A 26,478-nucleotide genomic window follows, 5' to 3' on the forward strand; every position below is an offset into this window, starting at 1 on the left:
ATTTTGTGGATTTCTTTTATTGAGATATAATTGACACGTAACATTGTGTAAGTATAAGGTGTAAATGCATTGATTTGATCCATTGATATATTGTAAGATGTTCACCACCGTGGCGTCCGCTAGAGCCTCTATCATATCACATCGTCATTTCTTTTTTGAGGGCAGGACAATTAAGGTCTCGTCTCTTAGCAGCTTTGAAGTCTATAACACCATACCGTTGGCTGTGATCACTGTGTGGTACTCTGCACTTCTCATAAGCTCCCCGAGGTGATGGCCGTGCCGCTGGCCCACAGACCACACTCTGGGCAGCGGGGGAGGGCTATCCACTCCTGGGACCCCTCATCCAAGCCTCCAGAGCTGACCCGTTCTCTCCCCTCCATCATTTTTGCTGTGATCAGCCCCTGCCACAGGTAAAAGTTGTGTAGTCCTTAGGGTCTTTGAGGTGTGCGCGCATGCGCAGAAACACACACGCACCCCCCCCCCCGAGAATCTCGAGGCCCACAGGACAACGTCATGAACAAGAAGAAATGAACTTCGGAAGGCAGAGGGCAGGAGGCCGCGGAGCCCATGTGGCAGAAGGAGGACGGGACAAGGGGGCAGGGTCTGCTCGCTCACTCTTCCAGGGGATTCATCTCTCTATGCCTCAGTTTCCACCTCCGCAAAATGGGGATACTATTAGTCCTTAGCTCAAAGGGCTACTGTAGGCTTCTACTGACTGCTACTTGAATAGTGCCTCACAACTATTAGCAATATTATTATTATTATTATTATTATTATTATTACCCTGAGGGTAGATGTGGACCCTCCCATGTGATCATGCATTCAGCAAGCATTATGGAGTGTGGGCTGTGCCTAGCCCTGGCTGGGTCCCTGAGCGGGAAGTCTGGCCGGGTCATACCTCATTTATGCTGAGATGAATGAACTCCTTGTTCTTCGTGCCGAGGGCCTGGAACATCCCTGATGGGAGAGACACAAGAAAGGTATCATTGCGGAGACGCTCCTTCAACAGGCTTAGCTATTTTCCCATGGCCAAGGGGCCTTCCGAGAGGCTGGTGGAGAAGCTGCTCCAACCGTTGCTAAGAGGTGAGCATCTTCTAGGGCGGCGGCCAGACTCAGGCCCCCTGCGGGGTGTCTCTCAACTGGGGGAGCCTCTGGAATTCCTGTGATGGCAGAAGCCGGTGGCCTGAGCATTGGGGAGTGGGTCCCTTCATTTACTGTATGTGGGCCAGCCGGCCAGCTCGTGGACCCGAAACATCTCCCCTATCTTAACTGTTGGGGGCTACAGAGCCCTTGCAATCCATGGACCTTCTCCCCAGAGGAAGAAAAAAGCACGTGTACATAAAGGTTTGCATGAGTCTTGAAAGCTGTTCAGTCTCTGCACGTCCCTTCTGGGAAGGTGAGCGCTGGTGGTCCCACACGCAGGCAGAGCTGGGGTAGAAGAGAGTCCGTGTGCCGCGTTGAATAACCCGAGACAGTTACTTTCCTCTCCTGGCCTCAGTCTCCCCATCTTAGTCCAGGTGGTGGAACCCGTCCACACTGGCTTTACCTGAGCCTCACCTGGGACCTTTAAAATACCCCAGGAAGTAGGAGGGGCTGCCACAGAACAAAAGAGACAGAACCCAGCAGCCACGTGCAGTGAGTAGGTCCTGAGGAGACCTGGGGAATCTCAGTGTGGACCGGGGCTTAGAGGACGTTGAGAGCTCACTGAGAAGTTTGTGGGGGTGCGAACGGCATGACGATTATGTTAAAAAGAAGTCTCTCTGATAGGGATGTTTACAGACAAAAGGACCAAATTTCTGAGACCTGTTATTAAATAACTCAGGAAAAACAGTATGCTTTAGGGGGTCATGTGGACAAGATGAGCAAGGTGACAAGTGAGGCTGGGTGGAAGGCGCTGGAACCACTGCGGAATTTTTATAAAGATGATGCTGTGTTGCCACCCCCTAGATTCTAATTTAATTGGTCTTTGTAGCCTGATCATGAACAGTTTGGGATGCTCTCCTGGGGACTGTCATGGGGCAGGGTTTGAGAGGCACCGGTGGAGGGCACACGGGGACCGGTTATTATTTTTTTATTTTGTTTTTAAACATCTTTATTGGAGTATAATTGCTTTACAATGGTGTGTTAATTTCTGCTTTATAACAAAGTGAATCAGTTATATATATACACATGTTCCCATATCTCTTCCCTCTTGCGTCTTCCTCCCTCCCACCCTCCGTATCCTACTTTATACTTAGGTGTATGAGCAAAAATTTCTAGAATAAAAATCAGCCTGGGGTAAAGCCCTAACTTTGGGATTTTTAAAGTTCTCCAGATGGTGAATCTAACATAAGGATCCTAGAAAACTGAAGAACAGAGAAAATCAAGCAAATAAAAGTTGGTTCTTAGAAAAGATCAATAATATTGATATGCTTTTAGCTAAACTGACCAGTGATATTCAGTTTTGAGTGTCTTCTCCCTAGGATGCCTCAATTACAAGAACGAGCTGAGAATCCCCTGCAGGAAAGGACTGGGCCTGAGGGGATTCAGAAAGGAAAAGGGCAGTTGAGAGAAGAGAAGCTACCAAAATCTCACTCTCTCGAGGTCAGCGCTGACTGGCCTGTTAAGTCTGATAAGCGACCGCCTTTGAGGAGGCTGTTTCTACAGTGCACCTCTCATTAGCTCCCACTCACACCCAGAGAAAGCCTGGGCCCTGAGGTCACCGGCCAGGCCCTGCAGGACCTGCCTGCCTGTCTCAGACCATCATCCCCATCAGTCATCACGTGTACCTTGCTTGTCCACTCAGTACAGCTCTCTTGGAGCTTAGAGTCTGGTGGAGACAAGCTTCAAATGAGTAACTCCGTGTGTTCTAAGTGTCCTGAAAGAAGCAGCGGGAGCTCCCCACCGTGGAACCAAGGAGCACAGCCTTTGCCTTTGTTTAGCCAGTGCCTGGAAGTCACCCAGTAAACATACTTATAAAGTGCCAGGCAGGACTGGCTCCACAATTTGTTGTGGGACCCCTTGTTAAAAAAATTATTAAGGGGCTTCCCTGGTGGTGCAGTGGTTAAGAATCCACCTGTCAACGCAGGGGACACGGGTTCGAGCCCTGGTCCGGGAAGATCCCACATACTGCGGAGCAACTAAGCCCATATGCCACAACAACTGAGCCTGTGCTCTAGAGCCCGTGAGCCACAACTACTGAAGCCCACGCGCCACAACTACAGAAGCCTGCAAGCCTAGAGCCCATGCTCTGCAACAAGAGAAGCCACAAGCAATTAGAAGCCCACACACCGCAACGAAGAGTAGGTCCTGCTCGCCACAACTAGAGAAAGCCTGCGTGCAGCAACGAAGACCCAAAGCAGCCAAAAATAAATTAAAAACAACAACAACAACAAACTCTAAAAAAAAAAAAAAATTATTAAGATTCAAGGGACTTCCCTGGTGGTCCAGTGGGTAAGACTCCACGCTCCCAGTGTAGGGGGCCTGGGTTTGATCCCTGGTCAGGGAACTAGATCCCTCATGCATGTTGCAACTAAGAAGTCTGCACACTGCAACTAAAGATTCTGCATGCCGCAACTAAGACCCCGTACAGTCAAAATAAATGAATAAATAAATAAATATTTTTAAAAATTATTAAGATCCCAGATGGTGACCCCAGAGCGTGGGCATCCGGGGGGACACCTGCACAGCAGTCACCCTGGTGTTAAGTCACAGGCTCTGGATGTGCTCCGTTCAGCTTCAACTGTGTGACTACCCAGTGAGGGGTGGGTGGCTATGAACTGCAAACGCTAGGGACCACCTGTACGTAATCTCTCTCTCTCTCTTCCTGGGCTAACAAACAGATCTTCTTTGAGACAATCGGGTCAGTGTCTAGGGCTTTTGTAAACACAGAGGGATGGAGAGGGAAGGAGGGCGGGGGGGACAGAGGTAGAGAGAGAGAGACTCCCGATTCTGTGCCCTGTGATGGGATCTGACCTTTCTTCTGATTCGCGGCAGGAGCCCCATCCCCACCCAGCTACCCTCCCACAAAGACACTGGGAGCGGATGGAGGATGACGGTACCAGGCGCACTGCAGAGAAGACGTGCACACCCGCCCCTCGGCTAGCCGCACACGGCACACAGATGGCGGGGCATGTGGCTCAGCCCGCCTTTGCTGCAGTTCTCAGCAGGTTGCCCCTTACATGCTCCTGGAAGGTGATGGAGGGAGGTGTGCTCTCCCTGGGCTCAGGAACACGCAGCCCCCCGGACACTTACGGCTTGCAGTCTCCAGCCGGACCAGGCAGTTGAGGAAGTCATCGAAGCCCAGTTGGCGCTCCTGGTCTGCGTACCTGAGAACGATCAGCTGCAAGAGGGGAGAGCTGAGCTGGAAGCCTGCGGGGAGAGGGGCAGGATGGCCGCCCTGGCTGAGCCCCACGGGTGCGCCTTCAGGGGCACCAGTCAGCCCAGGGCTGCCCCAAGGAAGGGAGCCAGGGTCTACCCGGCGCCCTTGGCTCCGATGCAGTATGACCGTGCGCCGCTGTCGGGGGACACTGGGGAACCCACAGTGTCACTTGGTGAACCTTCTGAGTTCGCCAAGGTCAGGGTCTTGGCTTTGACCTCACATCACCCAGAGGGTCTTGCTGACGTTTCAGGAAGCCTTGCTTGGGAGAACTTGATGCTGGACAGTGTTTAAGCCCCAAGCCCGGTGCCACCCTCTGGTCTAGGGCTCCACTTCCAGCTCCCGCTGGCCCTGGGGGGATTCCAGCCAGGACACCCGCAGTAAGTGTCTGTTTCTCACAGGCATTTTAACCCAGAGGTGTTGGGAGCTCTGGAGACCGAGTTATGCCGCTGCCCTCAGTGAAAGACCCCACGCTAGGCTCATTCACACACGCCCACGATGGAGCGAGAACCTGGGCCTGGGTGCTTTGCTTCCCTTCTCTTTGCTCGTTCGACCTCTTTGCTCATCGGTCGAATGACGAGTTTAGAGGTGGTAACGCTCCTTATAGATTCAACACTTAAGGCTTTGATGTCTAACCAGTGTTGCCTTCTTTCAGTTCAGCCTGCACGCTCCCTTTCCAGGAAATGTTCCAAGTATTGCTTAGAAGCCTGCCCAGGGTCTTCCTGTGTCCTCGTTCCCGATTCCAGACCAAGAGGGGGCCAGTCCAGAGGAAGGACATGGTTTCTGGAGCCTGCACAGTGGAGCTGGCTGGGGGCAACACCCAGAGTCCTGGCGTCTGCTCTGGGTGGGGCAGGAAGAGGGCGGGGTGAGGGCCGATTCCCTCCCCCTCCCCAAGCCGGGAAAAGAAGGACGTGGCCACACCTCCCTCTCTGAAGGGCTCCCTTTCCCCCTGCTCTGTCCTTCTGCCCTAGAAACCAGGTCCCCAGACCCTAAGAAGATCCGGCTTTTCTCCTCTGTGGCACTCTCCACGTTTATAATTAATTTCGTTTCTTTGCCATCACGCAGGACCCGAGCTGGTCCTGATTTTGTCCCATTATCATCCCATGAAGCTGACAGTGTTTCCCGATGTTTATTTTACTTGGAAGGGAACCAGATTCCAGGCTTTGGCCGGGCCCAGGGGCGTGTCTGCGAAGCCTGCTTTGTGAGCAATGCCTTGTGGCCCGGCGGCGTGTAGGCTGCAGTGGCCGTCCTGTGCGAAGGACAGCTGAGCCCCAGAGACTCGGACTGCCCTGGCAGGGGCTGCCAGGGGGTTAGGAGTGCCAGCTGGAGCCCATCCCTCATTCAGGAAACGGGTATAAACGACAACGGAATCATCGGTTTGGATTCGGTCTGCTGGTGACAGAGCCAGAGACGGGCCTTTGCGGCAGAGGGATACGCGAACTCTGTGTACCCCAAACCTGACCCCAAACCACGGGATGGACGTGCCCTGCCTCTCTGTGTTAATCGCCATCTGAAAGCAGAAATTAAAGGTTTGGGAGTTTGCCACCAGAGTCGTATATAACTCTGCTTGGCCAGGGAATTGGCCAGAGGCTGAGGCCCCCAGGGGTCAGGCTGAGTTCAGCCTCCGTGGATACACGTTAAAGATCCCTGATGAGAGTGAGCAAGTCCTGAATTTGAGGCTGGGCCCCGCCCTTAAGAAGCATCGATTCTGGTCAAAGTCCAGCCCCCTCCCTGGGCCGCGAGAGGTGAGTGGCTGCCACAGACAGCGCCCGGCACGCAGACGGCTTGCGCGGCCCAGGCTTCCCTTTACCTGTGGCTTTCAGGGCGGTCCGCAGCTCGTAGGGGGACACGGTGCCAGATTTGTCAGCGTCAAACTGAAGGAAAAGGTTCTGTAGGGGGAGAGCAGAGGCACTGAGAATGCGAGCACGCAGAAGCCCCCGCTGAGGCTCCGTTGATGGCAGTGATGCGGTCCACGCAGGGGAGAGACTCCTCTCACCAGGCGGGAGGGCCAATGGTAGGTTAGGGTCTCCAAAAGTGTGGGTCCCTTTGTTTTCCTTTCATATTGGGTGGAAGCCCTGCGGTACTCCCGTAAGTATGGGAAGTAAATATGGGAATTCCATCTTGATTTCCTCCCTTCCACCTTTTCAAACACAGATCCTCTGGTCGGCAGCACCTGGACCTTTAAAATCCCTTTCTGGGACTCCCCTGGTGGTCCAGTGGCTAAGACTCTGTGCGCCCAGTGCAGGGGGCCCAGGTTCTATCTCTGGTCGGGGAACTGGATCCCGCATGTATGCCTCAACTGAGACATGACTCGGCCAAAATAAATATTTAAATATTTAAAAATAAAATAAAATAAAATCCCCTTCTGCTCTAGGCTTGTACAGTCCCCAGCAGCCACGCACTGGCTGGGTTACATGCCGTCCACTTCTTCAGCTTGTCCCAGAACACTCTGAATTCACCAAACCCTAGCTTCCCGTTGCCACTGGTGTGTGCAAGTAAATTAAGGAAGAAAGAAAGATGTGAGCATCATATCACCCCAAGGCTCCTGAGGCTGTAGGGGAGGAAGGCAATGGGCTGGCATGGGTGACATGTGTGACACAGACTCAGGGCTCTGGGGGGGGGTTAATTATTAAGCCATGAATCTCTGGAGAGGGGGCATGGCAGGGGTGAGGGGGGATGGCAAAAGAAAGGTTGAAAACAGACATATGAAGAACTCTTCATTGCCCTGGACAGCACCCCAAAGTGGCAGAAAGATCCCCAAGTCCCTTCACAAACATTTATCCCACTGGCCAGTCTGTGCCTCTTTTCTTTTTTTTTTTAATTTTTGGCTGTGTTGGGTCTTCATTGCTGCACGCGGGCTTTCTCTAGTTGTGGCGAGCGGGGGCTACTCTTCCTTGCGGCGTGCAGGCTTCTCATTGCGGTGGCTTCCCTTGTTGTGGAACACGGGCTCTAGGTGTACGGGCTTCAGTAGTTGTGGCTCGTGGGCTCAGTAGTTGTGACGCACGGGCTCAGTAGTTGTGGCTCGCGAGCTCTAGAGCGCAGGCTCAGTAGTTGTGGCGCATGGGCTCAGATGCTCCGCGGCAGGTGGGATATTCCCAGACCAGAGCTCGAACCCGTGTCCCCTGCATTGACAGGCGGATTCTTAACCACTGCGCCACCAGGGAAGTCCCCTGTGCCTCTTGATTTTGTTCCAATTCTAGCACCAGTGTCTCCCAGGCTTTGGTTATTCTCTGTGAAGAAGACTCTCCACATTCCAGGGAAGTCTGCATTAGAGAAAAACACTTAACATCTATTTCTGCCTGCATATTTGGAAGGATACCTCCATTAGAGAAATGATGTTTTTACAGGAAGTCAGGCTTAGCTTCTCGAATTTGATATCCGTTTCTGAAATCACACAAGAAAGCAGAATTCAGTTGACCCCTGCTAAGATAAACCTATTTCCATCTGCTGAAAGTCCAGTAGGGTGGTTAGATCCGGGTTGGTGAGGGTGGTGATACAGTCGCTCTTAAGATGCTGGTGAGAGTAGAACATGGCCTTTGGGAAGGAACATTTGCAAAATATAAAAAAAGCTTCAAAAGCTTTAAAAATGGGGATATCCTTCCACTCTTTATCCGAGTTTCAAGAGTCCTAAGCAAAGAATCATAAGTTAAGATTTTTACCACCAGGTTACTTGGAATGGCAAAAACTTAGAAATGATACAAATGACCAATGGAAGGGCATGGACAGCAGTTTATGTCCACAGGATGGGTTATTACACAATCCTTAAGAATCATGCTTTGATTCTTAAGATCATTTCTGGGGAAATGCTCATAAAAATTAAGTTTAGGAGACAGGGTTTAAAATTATTGGAGAAATTTGAACACTCACATACTGCTAGTGAAAAGGTACAGAAATCACTTTAGAAAATAGGCAGCTTCTTAAGAAGCAAATGTAGAGTTACCATTTAACCCAGCAGTTGTCTTAGCTATACACCCCAGAGAAATGAAAACACATGACCACATAAAAGCTTGTACACGAATGTTCATAGCAGCATTATTCATGATAACGAAAAAGGGGTAACAACCCAAGTGTCCATCCACGGATGAATGGATAAACCCTACCTGGTATATTCCGACGATGGGATAGTATCCAGCCATAAAAAGAAGTGAAGGAGTCCTGACACGTTACAACATGGATGGACCTAGAAGGTGCCAGGCTAAGCGAAAGGAGCCAGCCAAAGAGAAGCACATTTTATATGATTCCTTTTACATGAAAAGTCCGGAACAGGCAAGTCTATGGAGACAGAAATCGGATGAGTGCTTGCCAGGGGCTGGGGGTTCGGGGGAGGGTAGTAAATGCTACTGGGACGTGGTTTCTTTCTGGAGGGATGAAGTGCTCTGAATCAAACGAAAATTGATTGTGGTGACGGTTGCACAACTCTATGAACGTGCTAACATCCACTGAGTTGTATATGTTATTAAAAAAATTTTAATACAATTTTAAAGGTTATTTTCCATTTGCAGTCATTACAGAATGTTGGCTACATTCTCTGTTGTACAATACATCTTTGTAGCCTGTCTTACACCCTATAGTTTGCACCTCCTACTTCCCCCACCCCTGCCTCCCCCTCCTCTCTGGTAACTGCTAGTTTGTTCTCTGTATCTGTGAGTCTGCTTCTTTTTGGTTATATATTCACTGGTTGGTTGTATTTCTTAGATTCCACAGTATTTGTCTTTCTCTGTCTGATTTATTTCACGTAGCAGAGTGGTATACTTCAAATGGGTAAATTGTATAGTATGCAAATTAACTCTCAAAGCTGTTAATTCAAAAATAATATTGCATCTACAGGGTAATACCTACTATGTGTGTACCTATATATACAGAGAGAGACACACACCCACAGACTACACATCTGGTACATAAACACATACACAAAGACACACACGTATATGTTAAAGTGGTTATTTATGGGTAGTGAGATTAGCCGTGATGTTTGCCTCTGTCATTAGGCTTTTCTGCATTTTTCAGAATCTTTTACCATAAACTTGAATCATTAGTGTAATCAAGAGATGAGTGGGCTTCCCTGGCAGCGCAGTGGTTAAGAATCCACCTGCCAATGCAGGGGACTAGGGTTCGAGTCCTGGTCTGGGAAGATCCCACATGCTATAGAGGAACTAAGTCCATCACAACTATGGAGCCTGCGCTCTAGAGCCCGCGAACCACAACTACTGAGCCTGCACGCCACAACTACTGAGCCCGCGTGCCTAGAACCCGTGTTCTGCAACAAGAGAAGCCACCGCAATGAGAACCCAGTGCACTGCAAAGAAGAGTAGCCCCCGCTTGCCGCAACTAGAGAAAACCCGCGCACAGCAACGAAGACCCAATGCAGCCAAAAATAAATAAATAAAATAAATAATGTTTTTAGAAAAGAAAGAAATGAGCAATGAAAGCTATTTTTAAAGTCTACCTAACGTCAGCTCTGAAAAGCCGGTCTGCAGCTGGGAGGAGCAGGGAATCTGGGGGAGCTCGAGGTGGCAGGCGTCCGTCACACGTCCCTCGTCCCCTCCATGGAAGTCCTGGGGTCCCCGGGGTGCAAGTAGGGGTAGTGGGTGTGAGCACGTACTTTTTTTTGCGGTACGCGGGCCTCTCACTGTTGTGGCCTCTCCCGCTGCAGAGCACAGGCTCCGGACGCGCAGGCTCAGCGGCCATGGCTCACGGGCCCAGCCGCTCCGCGGCATGTGGGATCTTCCCGGACCGGGGCACAAACCCGCGTCCCCTGCATCGGCAGGCAGACCCTCAACCACTGCGCCTCCAGGGAAGCCCCAGGAGGAACTTTTTTTCCTTTGAAGTAGGCGAAATGACAGGACTGTACTGCGAATGAAAACGATTCGGTGACGGAGAGGAGTTCATAAATAAAAGAGGGGAAAGTTTGGGGAGTATGTCCTGGGAGGAGGGGCGGTGAAAGATAAAAGTGGAAAGAGATTGGAAAGGCTTTAGTGTCAAGATTCCCAGAGGAAAGGCTCCAGATTCAGAGTGCTGACAGTTTTAGTGTCACGCGTTGCCCGGGCCAGTTTCAGCCCCAGGGGTCGGGCGCAGCTCCTTTTGGAAGGGCAGTCATGGTGCAGGGCTGGACCGTGGGCCGTGCACAGGGCACTCCCTTTGCTGGGTCTCTCCCTGGGGGTTTCCTCATTTCCTCTGCCCTGTTTCTCCTTCCTTCTGGGCCTGACTTTCCTTCCACTAGCTTGACTTCACGCAGCCTCTCAAACTCTGTTCCCCCCGCCTGCTCTTATTTGGCAATTCGTGGGAGAATCTGAATTCCAGACCTCGCTTTCTTCGGGTCTGCTCTCTTCATGTAACTCATCAACCCTGTACAGTACTCAAAATTCAAGGTCGATGTGTGTCTAAGGTCCAATTCAACAGCTTGTCAATCTCTCAAACACCCTGATTGTTTTCCACAAACTTCTTCTACTTATGAACTCATGGTTCCTGAGACAGATGGCTAGCAGGACGCCAAGCTCACTCACCAGGCGGGGCCTTCCAGCTGGTGGAGGATGAAAACGGTGGCGTGTCTTAATTCTGTGTCAAGGCTTTTAGGAATTGGGGATATCTTCTCCAAAGGTTTTTTTGTTTCTTCCCTCTTCTGCTGGCTTTCTGCAGGTGACTGTGTCACTCCAGCCACACGAAGGATGGAGCTTGAGTCCCTGATCACTGCATGGAGAGAGCCACCCACAGAATAGGAATGTCCTCCTGGACGGTTACAATGAGTGAGAAATACACTTGATTGCGTTTGAGTCTATCCATTTTGAGTCTATTTGTTACGGCAGCTGGAGCTACCTGGAGTCACTGGAAGTGTGGAACCACCATAACAGAATCTAAAATATGGGAGCCAGCTTAGCAGCTGGGCAGCAGGATGAAAGGGGCTATTGGAGCTGGAAAATAGATGCCCATGTTATTAAGGGCAAAAATGCCACAGTTGTTGTCTGGAAAATATGTAAATATACTGCAGCCAGAGCAAATGCTCACTGACGCTGCGCTCGAGGGGAAAAGAAGGGAAGAAACTGGAATATTAATCACGTGTGCTAGTTTTTGCATGTTGTATTTAATAAGGTGTCATAAAAAAGAGATGAGTTCAGGCTAGAACGGACTGGTTTGAGCACATGAAAGGGAAGAGAGCTAGAAATCCAGAAATTGTGGCCGTGGGACTTCCCTCGTGGCCCAGTGGCTAAGAATCCACCTTCCAACGCAGGGCACGCGGGTTTGATTCCTGGTTGGGGAACTACGATTCCACGTGCCGTGGGGCATCTAAGCCCACGTGCCACAGAAGAGCCCGCGTGCCACAACGAAAGATCCCTCATGCTGCAATTAAGACCCGACGCAGCCAAAAATAAACAAATTTAAAAAGTATGTATTTCTTAAGAAAACAAAAAGAATTTGTGGTCTTGCAGGGCTGGATGCACCAATGCTTTCTGGACCCGACGGGAAGAAATAAGATAGAAAAAAGCCTCCAGAGACGAAGACCCATTAAAGTTTTCAGTTAAATGGAGACTCAGCCCTGTGGAAAGTCCAGGTTAGGAATGTTTCCTTCCCACTTAGGTCTGTATTTTTAGATGCTCTCAGGTAGAAGCTTTCAAGGGTCCCTGTGACCAAGCTGGACACGGAGGGAGTGTACCTGTGAGCGTCAGGGCTGCCTGTCTTCGAATTCACGTGCAAGCGGGGATGATGGAGTGCTCAGAGGAAGGAGGTTGGGCCGGAGACCAGAGGCTCAGCCCCACGTTTTCTGGATCGCACTAACTCCCCTGGGCCTCTTAAACCTGCAGATAGGGTGAGTCCCCCAAACGTGACATTACATTCTCTGCCAGCCTGGGTTTTGAGAAAAATGGATTTGATTTACCAATAAAATAAAAGAAAATAGAAGAAGAAGCAGTGTTTCTTACACCTAAGGGCAGTGAGACACGCTCACACCTGTGATGGAGTTAATGCGGAAAGGAAAACAGAGACAAGCACGGTACCAGAACTCCCTATCGTCTAGAGCAGTGCGGCACAGGCGCTTTTGCTCGGCTGGGCCAACGGAACGCCACTCAGAAGAACTAGGGGTGAACAAAGCCAGCGTTAGGTACAAGGTCACGGACGGCAATGGGAACGACACTGGCCTTGGGGTGGGACTGCCCCTCCCTAGGAACCAGGGTCCACATTATGTGGGGAATGGATCCTGAGCAGGGCCCTGGAAATGTGCCAGTGGGTGGAAAGGCTGGTGGGAAAGTACATCTCCAAGTGCGGCTGATGCAAAAAGGCCCTCAGGACCACTGGACCCTCCTCCACGGAAGAGTCTCCTGGGGCCGTCACAGGGAGTTGAACGTGAACAGGGGGGCAGAAGGAGCCCAGCGAGAAGCCACAGCGGGCTGAGATGTGGGGCCTGGAACACTCCGTCTACCTCACGTCTTGGTTTACAAGCTGACACTTTGAAGAGTGGTGATAATACCGCATGTTCACGCGTGCTTGACATTAAACACAGCAAGTACCTTCTTTACAAGACCGCGCTAGGAAGCCCGGTGGGCTTCTGCCAGGTAGACGAGCCCGCCTATGGGCAAGAAGCCTCAGGTGCACAGCGCCCGTTGTCCTGCAAACCCAGGAGTTCCACCTCCAGGTGCACGGAGTTTCTGTGACCCCCATGGGCACCTCTAAATAGTTCAAACTGAGTCACCACCACTGCGGTGCTGTAAGCGATGTGTCTACCTCACCTACACCTGTAGACCTTGTCCTGGATGGGGGCGGGGAGAACTCAGGTAGAACATCTCTCCTGTCCGGGGAAGCGCAGTACCCAGGGCACCTCCCCAGACACCTCATGGGCCTGGGGGAGTACGCAGCCCCTTCAGCCCTGTTCTCACAGCAGGCAGGGTCAGTGTCAGGGATCGGCTTGTGGACCAGCTCCCCGTTACCCCAAGGCCAAGTGGGGTCAGAGGGCAAGCCGGTGTCCAGCCTCGAGCCAGCGAAAATGCACTTCCTTTATTTCTCCCTCTGCGTGTTTCCCAGGAGGGGGAGAAAGGGTTCGGCCCGTTTACACACGCGATCCCTGAACCGAGAGACTCCAAATCTATTCACCGTAGGAAGCCGTGTCATTAATGTGGGTTTATCTCTTTCTCTCCATTTCCGACTGGAGAGGGAGGCTGATCTCTTCCCTCCTTTGATGGGTCTGAGGAGACAGAAGCCTGGCGGACGGCAGGGATGGCGGCACAAGCCCCGCGATGGGGCCGACAGGCAGGCCCGGGCTGTGGAGTCTGCTTAATGAAGCCCCCGGCACACCGACGGCCGGGGGGGTGGTGCCTCTGTGGGAGCCGAGGACAAACGCTGCCCTGTTTCACTGAAGCTCGAGACTCGCTGCCAGGCTCCCTGGGGCCCCCCAAGCCGTGGGTGGGCAGGAGTGGGGACGGGTTAGGGGGCCCTGCCTGAGCTGGAACAGCCCCCACCCCAGTCACCTAGGTTGTTCCCCGGGGAACGAGGAGGGGACACGTACAAGACAGGCAGCCCTCTCTGTACAATCGGGGGCCGTGTAAATAGCCCAGGCGGCTGCTCTGTGATGGGTGAATTTCCTGCTCCGCTCCCTCTGTCTCACTGTGGGCCACTGGGCCTCTGGCCAATGGTCAGTGACCATGAGAGAGAACACTTTAGCGACCTGCTTGGCAACGTTTCAGGGATTCTCACACCTGAAGTACTCATTGCCACCCCACCTGCACCCAACACACACACACACACACACACACACACGAGCTCTTCATCACTGGGGTGCAGCCTTCACCATATCCCGGGATTTAAAGTTCCCATGGGAGGTTATACAGTCACTGACATAATACAGCTCTGGGAAAGGTAAAGGGCACCGTGAGTCTTCAAGTTTGAGAGCGTGGAGGTCCCGAGGGCAGAAGTAAGGTCCAGACGCAGGACAGGACCCTCCCTGAACGGGAGGCTGGAGAGAACTGTAGTCAGGCTGCCCCCTCTTCACACGTGCACAAGCCAGCCCTGGCCTCGTACCCCGTGAACCGTGGGGAGGTGGGGATCTGTCAGAAGGATGGGCGGAGACTGACCTGTCGCTCCAGAACCCAGTCCACTCAACTTGGCCCCAAGGGTTCCGGACTCTGACGAGCTCTGTATTCTGGCCTCGGAAGTTTACCTAAAAGGGAAAAGCGTCAGAGAAATGTGAGATGCTAAATCCATCTGTGAGCTCCAGGGTGGGTTCTCTCCAGCCGAGGCTGCCTTTTCTGAAAGCCTGCTGACACACCAAGAACATGTCAAAACTCATCAGTTGTTAACTAGCCCTCAAAATTTCCTAATTCCGATGGAACGCGATGTTACGTTAATCCCCCCAGAATGGTTACGTCGCATCTGGGAAACAAAGCGGAATTGTAATGAACAAGAAGTGAGTCCACAGGAATCTTCAAACGAGTGAGTTTTCTCTCTAGACTGGAAGCCCCCAGAGGCAGAGGCCGAGTCTTATTTATCGTGTATCTTCAGAATCCAGCAGTCAGTGGGTCTAACACTGAGTTTTCTTCATCCTTATCATCCGACTCCCAGATGATCAGAATATAAGCACATGCTGGGAGTTTAAACAACCGCAATAAACAAAAACCCACGACTGAGTCTTCTAACTCCGATCTTCTCCCCCTTTCAGGGGTCACATGAGGGTCTCTGCTGCCACACTGAGAGCCCTTGAGCCAGGACAGAAAGAGGACTCAGCCCTCAGGCTCTGCCCAGAGCAGGAAAGTGCACCAATGCATAGAGAGGTTTTGGGGGTGGAAGGGTGAGAGTCAAAGACTTCGGTTCATCAACGATCCAGGAATTTTAGTTCTCAGAACACTTTGGCATAAATGTTCTCTCTTTACGTGCAAAGTCATTTAAGTGAGTAGGACCTCTCCAGAGTCCAAGTTCGCCATGAAAGAGGTTCATTTGTTGAAATGTGTGGGGAGGTGAATTCCTTACAGGTGGAGGGGAAGCACACGCAATTGAACAGAGTGTACGATGGGAAGGTTTCTGTCATCACTTGGAGTAACATTTAGAAGATCTGACATCAGGAATCACAGGCCTGCTCAAGTGAATGATTGGAAGGCGTGTGTAGACAGGGAGGGGCGAGGAGGGAGCTAACACTGCAAAGAGTCCAGCTGCCTCTCCCTCTAGGACACGTTGATCACGCCGCCCGCTGAGGGGGAGGGACAGGCTCCCTCTGCACCCCGTGCTCCCCACTCATTTGGAGCATGTCGCTCAAAACATGGCAGCCGCTGGAGGAGACCGGAGGTGCCCAGGTCCGCTACTGACTGGGTTTGAGATTCACCCAAGCGGGGCATGGAGGGAAACGCTTTGGACTTCACTGAACTTGACCTTGCAAAGGCGCCACCCTCTGCTTCTCATCTTCCTCTCTCATCTCACTTTCTCCCCTCCTCTTTCCCGCGCACTCCTCCAAACAAAGCACTCCCCGAGGTTACAGTGGTGCCATGTGGGGTCTGGCTGCGCCCCCTCCCCGCCCCGGGGATCAGTGCCACCCTGAGCTACAGCTGCAGAGAATAGGACTTGTGACGGTTAATTTTATGTGTCAACTTGGCTGAGCCATGGCGTGCCTAGATGTCTGGTTACGCATTATTCTGGGTGTGTCTGTGAAGGTCTGGATGAGATGGGCATCTGAACTGGCAGACTGAGTACAGCACATGGCCTTCCCCTTTGTGCGTGGGCCCCATCTAATCAGCTGAAGGTCCAAAAAGAACAAAAAGGCAAAGGAAGGGAGAATTTGCCCTCTCTGCCTGACTGCTGAGCTGGGACTTTGGGCCTCTTCTGCTCTTGGGCTGGGACTTACTGATGCTCCTGGTTCTTAGGCTCTTGGGCTGGGACTGGAACTCCACCACTGGCTGCAGCTTGTGGAAGGCAGGGCTTCTCGGCCTCTATAATCAGGTGAGCAATTCCGACTACTAAGTCTCTTCATATACAGACTTAGCCTACGGGTGCGGCTTCTCTGGGGAACAGTGACTATGACAGGACTGATGTGGAATCAGGGAAGAAAAGAACAGAAAAAACAAAGACCAGGTTCCTGCAGCTGCTGACCAAGTTTATACTGTGCCGGCCTCACAGGTCGCTCTCTCTCTCTCTCTCTTCTCTCTCTTCTCTCTTCTCTCTCTCTCTCTCTCTTCTCTCTCCCTCTCTTCTCTCTCTCTCTTCTCTCTTCTCTCTCTTCTCTCTCTCTTCTCTCTCTCTCTCTCCCCTCTATCTCTCTTTCTCTCTCATTCGCTCGCTCTCTTCTCTCTCTTCTCTCTCTCTTCTCTCTCTCTCCTCTCTCTCTCTTCTCTCTCTCTCTCTCTTCTCTCTCTCTCTTTCTCTCTCGCTCACTCTCTTCTCTCTCTTCTCTCTCTCTCTCGCTCGCTCGCTCTCTTCTCTCTCTCTCTCGCTCTTTTCTCTCTCTCTCTCTCCTCTCTCTCTCTCTCTCTCTCCCGTTTGCTGTTTTGAATTCCAGCCTTTCTTTTGTGGATGAGACATCCTCTGTCATGTCCGAAACTGCAGTTTAAACTGCAATGCGCTATATAGGTTTACGAAGTCTGTCCCCATACCCTGTCAACAGGGGTCCCTGTTGCCTACCTGGTCAACGCCCGTCACTGTGTAGGCATGACCCCTAATGAGACCAAAAGGTGTCCGGGCTTCAGGTTCTGCAGCATTTCTGATCTAAAACAAAAAAGGAGCAGTATCTACGTCAAACCTTCCCCAGCTGGCCAGACACAGCTCTGTGTCTGGCGCAGTCCCTCCTGCCCCCTCAGGTGAGGGCCCTGTGAGTGGGCATATAAAATGGGTACACGGGAAGCCCCCTAAGTGGTGAGCAGTGACATACAGCGATTCCCAGCCTCTTCCCAGGGTGGAGGCCCCTTGTTCTCTGCTTGGACTTCACTGAAGAGCTGACATTCTTGCCCCCAAACAGAAAAACCTGACCTTTCCCACCACATAGCAACAGCAAGGGACAGACACCAAAGAGGCAGTAAGAAGAATATAACCCTATGACATGCAATTCTATGTCACAAACTTGAAAGAGTAGAGGAAATTTACTAGCAAAGGATAAATTCCCCAGGATAATCCAAGAGGAAATAGAAAAGTTGAATAGGATTCAAAAAATAGATGCGGTTAAAATCACATGCGTGTGTTTGTATGCATAAAGAAATTAGAAAAAATGCTGTTCTGTTTCTCTCCACGGATATATTTTTTCATGATCTATGAAGTGAAAGAGACAAGTTTCAGGAAAGTGAATAGTAAGGTTCCATTCAGTAAACACCGCCCCCGAGTCTGTGCATATACGCGCGTGCCTGTTGCATGAGCGAGGACAGAGGCGTGACGGACACCCGACAGGCGTCCCGGCATGGACCGGGGGAGGGAGACAGAGTTTTGCCCTGTCCGTCATCTCAGGATTCTTCCACCTGATACAGCAAGGGCGTCTTACCTCTGCAACTCGAAAGCCATTAAACACAAACGTTTGTTTTAATTAAAATGAATAAGCATTGCCCCCGCCCCCCTGCAATGTATGCCTCTTCCGTGGGCAGCCTGGCATCTGAGCCTAGAACAGTGCCTGGGATGCGGCCAGCCAGCGACTTACGTCAATGGAGCAGCCCACCAGACAGCCCCTCTTCAAGGCCTTGTCTAGAATCTCAGAGAAGTTCCCGGGAGCCTCCTTGGTTGTGAAGGTCTCTGCCACGCCCGCGGTGAAGTCCTCTATGGCCTCGATGGCGCTGCCCCGCTTCAGAGCCTCGTAGCTCCCGTTCAGCCTGTGAGGGCGGCAAGAAAGCCTGGCAACGGCTGCAGGGAACAAGGATTACCACTAGGTGGCGCCCCTCAGCCAGAGTTTTTCTAACCAAGAACCACCTCCCGGGGCTCGCCCCGGCTGGAGGTGTGGAAGAACGTGGGAAGCAGGGATGGGGTTTACTTGGAGCTCTGAGGAAACCAGAGATGCTGAGAACTCTGTGAGAGAGGCAGTGGGTGTGGTGGTAAGGAGACAGGCGGGGATCTGGGACCCTTGGCTCCAGGGCTGCCGTGCTGGCACCTGGACACACCTCTCCTTGAGCAACCGAATACAAAGAAACTGTATGGGACTAAAAATAACCACGTGCATGCACAGTTGAGACAAATTCTGGACAAAAGAGACCAAGAAAAATAACCAACTGCCACTTTTGAAGCGCCGCGAGCAAAAGCAGGGCACTGCGCACGCCCCCCGCACGCAACACCACCTAAGGGGTGGGCAGACCGCCTAGGCCACGCCTCCCGCCCGACCCCTGGACGCACCGCTACTCTTACCCCGTATAAGGAACAAGCTCGCCGCCCCATCCCCCCAGGGGAAAAGGAAGCATGTTGCTTGATCTCGCTACCCCCTGCTGCAGCAGGGGGCCCCCATAAAGCCTTGCCTGACTTTCCTGTCTGGCCTCTGGTCAGCCTCTATTGATTAAGGAGGCCGAGAACCCTGGTTCCTGACAGACTGCAGGTGCAAGTTCCAGTCCCCCCGCTTGCAAGCGGAGGGATTCTGTTCTCACTCAGTGCTTCAGTTTCCTAATTTTCAAAATGGGGCTGCACTCTTCCCCCTAGGGCTGCTGTGAGGTTTAAATGAGCCTCCTCTCGTCTCACGTGGAATGGGGCCTGAGCGTGAAGCTGTTAGTACTGAGACCGAGAGGGAGATGGAGGCATTTCTCCTGCTTTCTGGAACCATGTAGTCCCAGCCGCTTTTCTCTCTTCATCTCTTTGATTGATACGGTTGTACATTAACATCTTACATCGGTGCGGCGCCTTTGTTACAGCGACTGAACCAGTTTGTCATTGTTATTAAAGTTCACACCATATTCACGTTTCCTTAGTTTTCACCTAACGTGCTTTTTCTGTTGGAAGATCCCATTGCAGGATCCCACATCATCACACTTAGTCAAGTCTCCAGAGGCTCCTCTGGCCCGTGACAGTTTCTCAGGCTTTCCTTGTTTTTCATGACCTGGACAGGTTTTTTTTTTACATCTTTATTGGAGTATAATTGCTTTACAATGGTGTGTTCGTTTCTGCTTTATAACAAAGTGAATCCGTTATACATATACATATGTCCCCATATCTCTTCCCTCTTGCGTCTCCCTCCCTCCCCTACCTGGACAGTTTTGAGGCACTGCCGGTGTTCTGTAGAATGTTCCTCAGTTGGGATGTGTCTGCTGGTTTTCTCACGCATAGACTGGGGTGAGGTACCGTTCTCATCACGTCGCAGCGAGCAGACATCGCGTCTTCATGACTTGTCCCTGTCGATGTCGCCTTGATCACCGGCGGAGGTCTCCTGTCTGTCATGTTTCTCCTCTGTGAACTTCCTCTCACCCCCATTACTGTCCTCTTCGGAAGGACTTAGGAGTGGGGGTCATGCTAGACCTTGAGGGCAGAGAGTCTGCCTAAATTCCCCGGAACTCTTCTATGTGGCAGATTTGTCTCTTCTCCCCCGTTTATTTATCCAATGATTTATTTACATCAGTGTGGACTCATGAATATTAATTTTATACTTTGATTTATAATCCAATACCATTTTACTTATTTTGCTGCTCTCATTGTTCCAGCTTTGGCTACTTCCGGCTCCTTCAGTTGGCTCCTGTGTCCCTTTGACATAACTCCATCACTGTGTGTGTGTGTGTGTGTGTGTGTGTGTGTGTGTGTGTGTGTGTTTAAAGCCTACACACACGCATTCACTTCCTGGCACTGCAAGATACTCTAGGCTCATCTTCTGTATTTCTTGCCCCAGTCCTACAATCAGCCTTATCTCCAAGGAGCCCTGGTTCCTTTGATTGGAGAATGGTGTTAGAAACCAAGACCTGAGAAGTAAGAGTGCTTGTTGCTATGGGATTGTCGTTGTTTCTAGCCCTCTCAGCTGATAAACAAGGAAATAACACCTGTGTACTAACCCATGAGTGACGCATATACTCACTGATGTGTAACCATCTCTATTCAACTAAACCTGAGTTCATACTGAGGTCCCCAGCTCTGACACACTACCACTTATACATTCTAGCCTCCTCCACCAGGCTTCTTCGTAACCTCTCACTCCAACGATGAGAAACCTGGCTTCCCCCATCTGCCACTCATTTACTTAATTGTTCAATTCAGTAGATATGCATAATGGTATCAGAATTGTTGTCCTGTACCCCATGAGAAACAACTTTACCAGCTAGTGTACAGTGCTTGTGTACAATCTCTCTGTCCTTCTTTCTTTCTTTGGCCACGCGGCATGTGGGATCTTAGTTCCACGACCAGGGATGGAACCCTCGCCCCCTGTATTAGGAAGCGCAGAGTCTTAACCACTGGACCACTAGGGAAGTCCCAATCTCTCTGGCTTTCAATCTCAGAGACTGCACTCATTTCCAGAGTTACTTAGGTCAGCGCCTTTCTCGCCTGCACCTTCAATGAGTTTGTTTCATAGATCTGTGATACTATTAGATTGTTTTGTCACATGCTGCTTTTCATTTTGGGATTCCTTTATCCTCCTGGATGATTTTTAAGTGCGTATATATTAAGGTTCACTCTTTGTGCCCTGAAGTTCTGTGTGTCTGATAAACGCATGGTGTCCTATATTCACCATTACAGTATCATACAGAATAGTTTCATTGCCCTAAGAAAAACCTCTGTGATCTACATATTCACCTGTGTGTGACGGGGCGCTGCGTGGGAGTGTCGGACGCCCATGTGCCACATGGCGCGTGTGCTGACGGGCGTGGGTGCCTCCTCTGCTGAATGTGTGACGTGTGTGGGCATGTGGAGTGCGCGGGCCCACGCGTGTGCCCCGTGTGCGCTCCCGTGCGTGGCGCTTATGCCTGGGAGTCCTGCATAGGAGTGTGGGCCCCAGAGGTGTGTTTGTTCGTGAGAAATGCTGTCTGGGGGCTTGAGGACGAGGGTTACCTGAAACCACCGTCCTGTGAAGGGAGGATCAGAGGGGTCTCCACAGACCTGAGGGGACCCCAGACTGCAGCTTGGGGACCCGGGGAGGGAGGCCGGCCTGGGCACCAGCAGGTGGTTTCCCTGGAGGACTTGGGACCAAGCGTCCAGGAATGTTTGCTTTCAGGGCCTGTACGGTTCACCTCGTACCTCATTAGGGGCTCAGCCACACACACAGACTTTTCTCTATTAAGAACTTAATTTACGAAGGGAAAAGCCGCATTTCTAACAAGGCTGGAGAGGCTGGGCCCTACGACCCACGGCTGTGCGCTGATCCCGGCCGTGTGCCCAGGGCCGTCGAGGCAGAAGGGGGACCTGGAGCGCAGTGGCCTCTGGGGGGAGGGCAGCCCCAAAGGGAGCCCCACTGTGCAGGGAGGTCTCGGCCATGTGCCGTGGTGCACGCAGGCTGCCAGGGGCCGTCAGCCCAGCTCGAGGCGGGACCGGGGCCTTCAGGAGGCCTAAGAGTCAGCAGGGAATTGCATGGAAGACGGCAGATGGGAGCAGGCAGACAGGAAGTCGGGGGCCGAAGGGAAGCCAAGGCGCTTGTGAGTTGAGGGGCTCGGGCTGCAGGTGCAGAAGGGAGGCCCTCGGCTGCACTGCACCCCGGCTGTGTCCCCATCAGGCCGGGAGACGCCCCCCCAGATCCACAGCCCTCCCCGCGAGGCCTGGGGAGGGCTCACCCCCGGGCGACCTCCCCTTCCTACCCCAACCCCAGGCCCAGGTTCCCCCTCGGAGCCTCCTTGCCCCAGGCTGCCGGGGGGACGAGGCGCCTCTCCGGCACCCCCGGACGTCCCCTGACTTTCCTGGCTCTGGTTGCTCTCGGGCACCACTCCCCGGCCCCCAAGCAGAGCTGTGTTTGCCAAGAAGGTGGTGCTGGCAGAGCGCCCGCCCCACGTTCCCACTGGATGGCCAGGCAGTCGCTGCTGGGACACACAGCACGTGAGGGCCGAGGAGAAAGGCAGACAGCGCCCGAGCCACGGAGGCTCCCAGAGGGACGCCGCGACTCTTCCCGCGGCGCTGCTGCCCTGGCTGATCCCGTCGCGGGGACCCGGGCTCTGTCCTGCCAGAGCAGCCTCAATCCCCTCCCGGGTCCTCGCCTCTGACGTCACAGACGTGTGTCAGACGGGACGCAAGGCCCCTGCCCCCCCTGAGTAGGAGACATGCAGAGTGTGTTTCTGGGACTGAAGACAGAGTGGGTGAACGCAGCCGCAGACCAAGCAAGGGGCAGAACGGACTCTGAAAGTGAATGCAGGAAGGACAGCTGCCCGGTTATGATACACCAAAGCGGAGCGTGGAGGGGCCCGAGGTGTCAGGCCTTCGGGTGGGAGCCTCGCCCATCATTCAGGGCAACACTGAGCAGACGTCAACGTTAAGGTGAGCACCTCCCAGAGCTGAGGTCTGGGGCGCTGGAACCCCTTGGGGGTCCCAGGGGCCCTCGTTCCAGGAGGGCACAAAGACGGTCTCCAGCCTGGCCTGTGCACGTCACGCTCTTATCGTGGAGCAATTTCCACTTTGGCAGAGAGAGGGCGAGCCGTAGGCTCCAGAACGACACCTGAAGCCAGGGGATGACCGTGCAGGCTGGAGGGTGGGCGCCCTCCTGGACGGGGGGCGGGGGACGGCGTCGGGTGCCAGTCACACCCGTGGCCGACGCTCCGGGGCAGTGCCTGGGGAGGTGCCCGGCTCTGTCATGTGCTGCCTGTGCGCGTCAGCCGTCAGGCTCCAGCGTCTCCTTCGCTAGAATGGGGAGAGTGACGATGCCCGGATTTTAGGACAGTTTGCGATTAAATGAGATAATCCTGGAACAGTCAGTGTTGGCCGGTCATAGTAACTGTTGACTGCTATCATTGTTTAGAAGGTGACAGAAGGTGCTGGAAGCTGAGAGTGCAGTGGGGTGTGGGATGAATGAGGGCCTGCCTCTCAGAAGGCTTGGTTGCCGAGGAGGGACACGGGCAGGTCATTACATTAAAACAGCGTGAGTGCTGAAATGGGACGGCCGACGGTGCTGCAGGGAGCCAGGAAGGCTTGGTGGGCGAGGCCCCTGAACGACAGCCCAGATTCCCCAGGCAGAGCAGGGCCTCCCAGATCGACAGGGCGTTCCGACGGGAGGGGCCGACCGCGGGGAGGGGCCGACCGCGGGGAGGGGGCGGCGGGTGCAGGGCAGCCTGGGGACGGGCTGTGTGGCAGCCTGGGCCTCACTCCTGGCTATCGCTGAGCCCACTGAGGGTGCAGAGCAGGGGACGGCAAGGCCCCTGGTGGCAGTAGGCGCGGCCTGACGGGCTGCGGCTGGAAGCAGGGAGACCAGTTAGGAGGAAAGGAAGAGACTGGAATTTCTCAGAAGAAAGGCTGAGACATTCCGTGATAGGCTTGTCAGACTTAGGAAAATACCGGACAACCAGAAGTGGCTTCCTCCTGAAGCAGGGCAGCACGGCATAGAGATGTGCGCTCGCACGCGCGCACACACACACACACACGCTACAACGGGAGATAACAGTTAAGAGCTAACCACTGCGTGGGACTTCCCTGGTGTCCAGTGGGTAAGACTCTGCACTCGGGGAACTAGATCCCGCATGCGTGCCGCAACTAAGGAGCCCGCGTGCCGCAACGAATATCCCGTGTGCCGCAACGAGTATCCTGTGTGCCGCAACGAATATCCCGTGTGCCGCGACTAAGACCCGGCGCGGCCAAAGTAAATAAATAAATAAATAAATTAATTTTTTAAAAAGAGCTTACCACTGTGTAAATAACAGCTTACGTGTGCTTTGGGCCCGGCCCTGAAGAGGCCGGAGGTTTTCGTGTTTGTTTGTTTTTTATAAGTAGACATGTTATATGTTTACAATATCGACATCATTTGAATGTAGGGAGATGGTGAGGTCGATGTGGTGCTCGTGGTGAGATGGGATTCAGCGCTGTTGCAGTAACAGCAACCGCAATCAGAGCAACAGCCGTCACTTGTTGAGCAACTTCCGTGTGCCAGACGTCGGACCTACGTTGGTCGTTAACGTTCCCCCCTTACAGGCGGGGAGACTGAGGCCTGGGACCACGGTCAGGGGTCACGTTAGCGGCAGGGTGGCACCAGCACTCAGGGTCTCCCCTTTGGGTCCGGCACCCTTAGCCTTGCCCACAGCGTCCTGTCCCCACAGGAGCCGTTCCCAGACCAGCACCCTCCCTGGCGGAAGGAGAGCCAGCCGGCGCCCGGTCAGAGGTCGAGCCCTGACTGATCCAGCATGGCAAATATCGATTCCTGGTCCCAGGAACCAGCTGGTGCCACGTGGGACCATCACCTCCAGACTGCTGGTGGCGGGGGGTCTGCGGGGACACAGATGGTGGCTGCCCTCCAGGAAGGGAGATGATTTGGGGAGAGAATCCCTGCTTCACATGCCTTCTGTCCATCGCACAGGTCCTGAGTGCTCGCTGAGTGAGCTCTGTCCACTCTGGGCATCCTAGGCTCTGGCCAGAAGCCCCCGAGCACCTCGGGCGCATTGTCTCAACGTTAGCGCAAGGGATCTGCGGGGAACAACCTCCCACCCGTTTCTGTGTGTTTGCCCTTGGGCTCTGGTGGGACATGTCACCTGACACTTCCGGATAAAGCTTTGACTTCCACTCACCACCTGTGACAAGACCTTCTCTGATCCTGAGTCCCGGGCCTCGGTGGGGAATCATGGAGCCAGACACCCTGGCCACCACCCAGAGCAGCCAGTTGCCCCCCCCCGAGCATCATTCCTGCCTTCAAACCGCATACCTTCTAGGGGTCTCAGGAGATGTGCCTAAGTCCAGTTTGTGCATAGCCCATGCCTCCCAGGCCATCCTTCCCTTGATGCCCCCTCCTGGGCTGCTGAGCTGCACACCCCCTGTCTGTTGCCCACCCGCCCTGGCAGCACTCACCCCCCGCCTTTTCCACACGAAGGGGAGCTGGGGCCTCTCGCTGTAGAAGAGAGAGGAGCTGTTGGCTGGGAAGTCTGCATCCTCCAACAGAACGCCCTTCTGCAGACACGTCTGCCTCAGCTCCTCAAAGCTCTGGCCCGAGGAGTGGGTGATGCGGGCATCCTTGGGGGCGGGGGGCTCCTGAGGCCCTGGGGCCCGGTAGAGGTAAGGCATGGCTGTCCTTGGGCCAGCAGACTCGGGGTCAGTGATGGTGGGGAGAGGTGAGATGCAGGTGCCAGTCAAAAGGAACCAGTGAGGCAGCACTGAGCTAAGCGGACCTTGGCCTCCGCCTGCTTTCCTGGGAACCTCCCTGTTAGACGGAAACGGGGCACATCCTGATGGCAAACTGTCACAGAGCCCTCTGCCCTCCCAGGGGATCCTGCAGCGCGGCAGGAGCTCTGAGGCTGAGCCGGGTTTGGGCGGAGACAGCGCTCTCTGCTTAACGCACGGGGGAGACCCCGGTGGGAGAGAGAGGGTGGCTTTATGGCAAAAGAGCGCAAGATACCGAACGGGTCCAGGAGGTGGCAGGCAGCGCGGGCTTTGCTGTGGGGAGAGGGCACGGGGTGATCTCAACCACCTCAAATCAGAGAGTCGCCGTGTTCTGTAGTTGGCAGAGAGCTTAGTGAATTACAATAATCCATGGTGCACGGCCAGCTTTCTCACAGCCTCCCATCTTGATTTAGCGCAGGGTTGGCAAACTTTGTCTGTAAAGAACCAGAGAGTAAATCTTCCCGGCTTCGTGGGACGTGTGGTCTGCGTTGCAGCTGCTCAGCTTTGGGTTGTAGAGCAAAACAGCCACGACGCTGTGCGAACCAAACAGCGAGGCTGTGCCCCGTCCAGCTCTACTTACAAAAGCAGAAGGGCTGGATTTCATCCAGCCGGAGCTGGACGGCTCTGACCCCCGACATGGGCACACTCACAGGGGACGTCCGCCCCTCCTCCAGGGCAAGGATGCCTCTGTCTCCATCCTTCCTGCAGCCGGTCTTGGAAAACAGTTGCAGAAGCAGACATCATGTTAATGAAATTCCTTGCCCCGCCAAACTCTACAAACAGGCTGTCACGTTTGAGCAGAAATGATGTGCTGGCGCAGCAGTTTAATAAAAATCTGAGCGGCCGCGTGAAGCCCCGGGGCTTCTCAGGGCTTCACCGTGGAGTCAAGGAGTCTGGAGTTAATAGGTGTGGTTAGAAGCCTGTGGCCTGAGTTTTCACACGACCCCCAATTCCCAGGAACGTTCACTTGCCTCCACATACTTCCTGTCCAGAGAATCCTGCAT

At 53.3% G+C, this 26,478-nt stretch overlaps 1 protein-coding gene across 1 annotated transcript; it reads right to left on the minus strand.

Moving 5' to 3' along the window:
- Positions 1-134: 134 nt before the first annotated feature.
- On the minus strand, positions 135-25,378 carry CAPN9 (calpain 9). Its single transcript, XM_030839533.2, has 12 exons — positions 25,166-25,378; positions 21,248-21,261; positions 17,943-18,111; positions 16,943-17,026; positions 14,413-14,498; positions 12,299-12,423; positions 7,679-7,741; positions 6,776-6,846; positions 6,168-6,246; positions 4,234-4,350; positions 899-957; positions 135-401 (listed from the first exon to the last, which is right to left on the minus strand). Exons 1-12 carry the CDS (start codon positions 25,376-25,378, stop codon positions 252-254), a joined length of 1,230 nt encoding a protein of 409 aa, XP_030695393.2. The 3' UTR covers positions 135-251.
- Between the last annotated feature and the right edge of the window lie 1,100 nt (positions 25,379-26,478).

The sequence above is a fragment of the Globicephala melas genome, chromosome 16 (genome assembly GCF_963455315.2).
Source record: "Globicephala melas chromosome 16, mGloMel1.2, whole genome shotgun sequence".
NCBI classification, from domain to species: Eukaryota; Metazoa; Chordata; class Mammalia; order Artiodactyla; family Delphinidae; genus Globicephala; species Globicephala melas.

What these genes read in the sequence shown, in the direction of transcription:
- CAPN9 (XM_030839533.2), bottom strand. Translation starts at nt 25,378, where the DNA reads ATGCCTTACCTCTACCGGGCCCCAGGGCCTCAGGAGCCCCCCGCCCCC. An exon ending in TGGTGGGCTGCTCCATTGAC is followed by an intron (nt 17,027 to 17,942) that starts GTAAGTCGCTGG and finishes TTTTTGTTTTAG; the next exon opens with ATCAGAAATGCTGCAGAACC. An exon ending in CCGGCTGGAGACTGCAAGCC is followed by an intron (nt 958 to 4,233) that starts GTAAGTGTCCGG and finishes CTCTCCCATCAG; the next exon opens with GGATGTTCCAGGCCCTCGGC.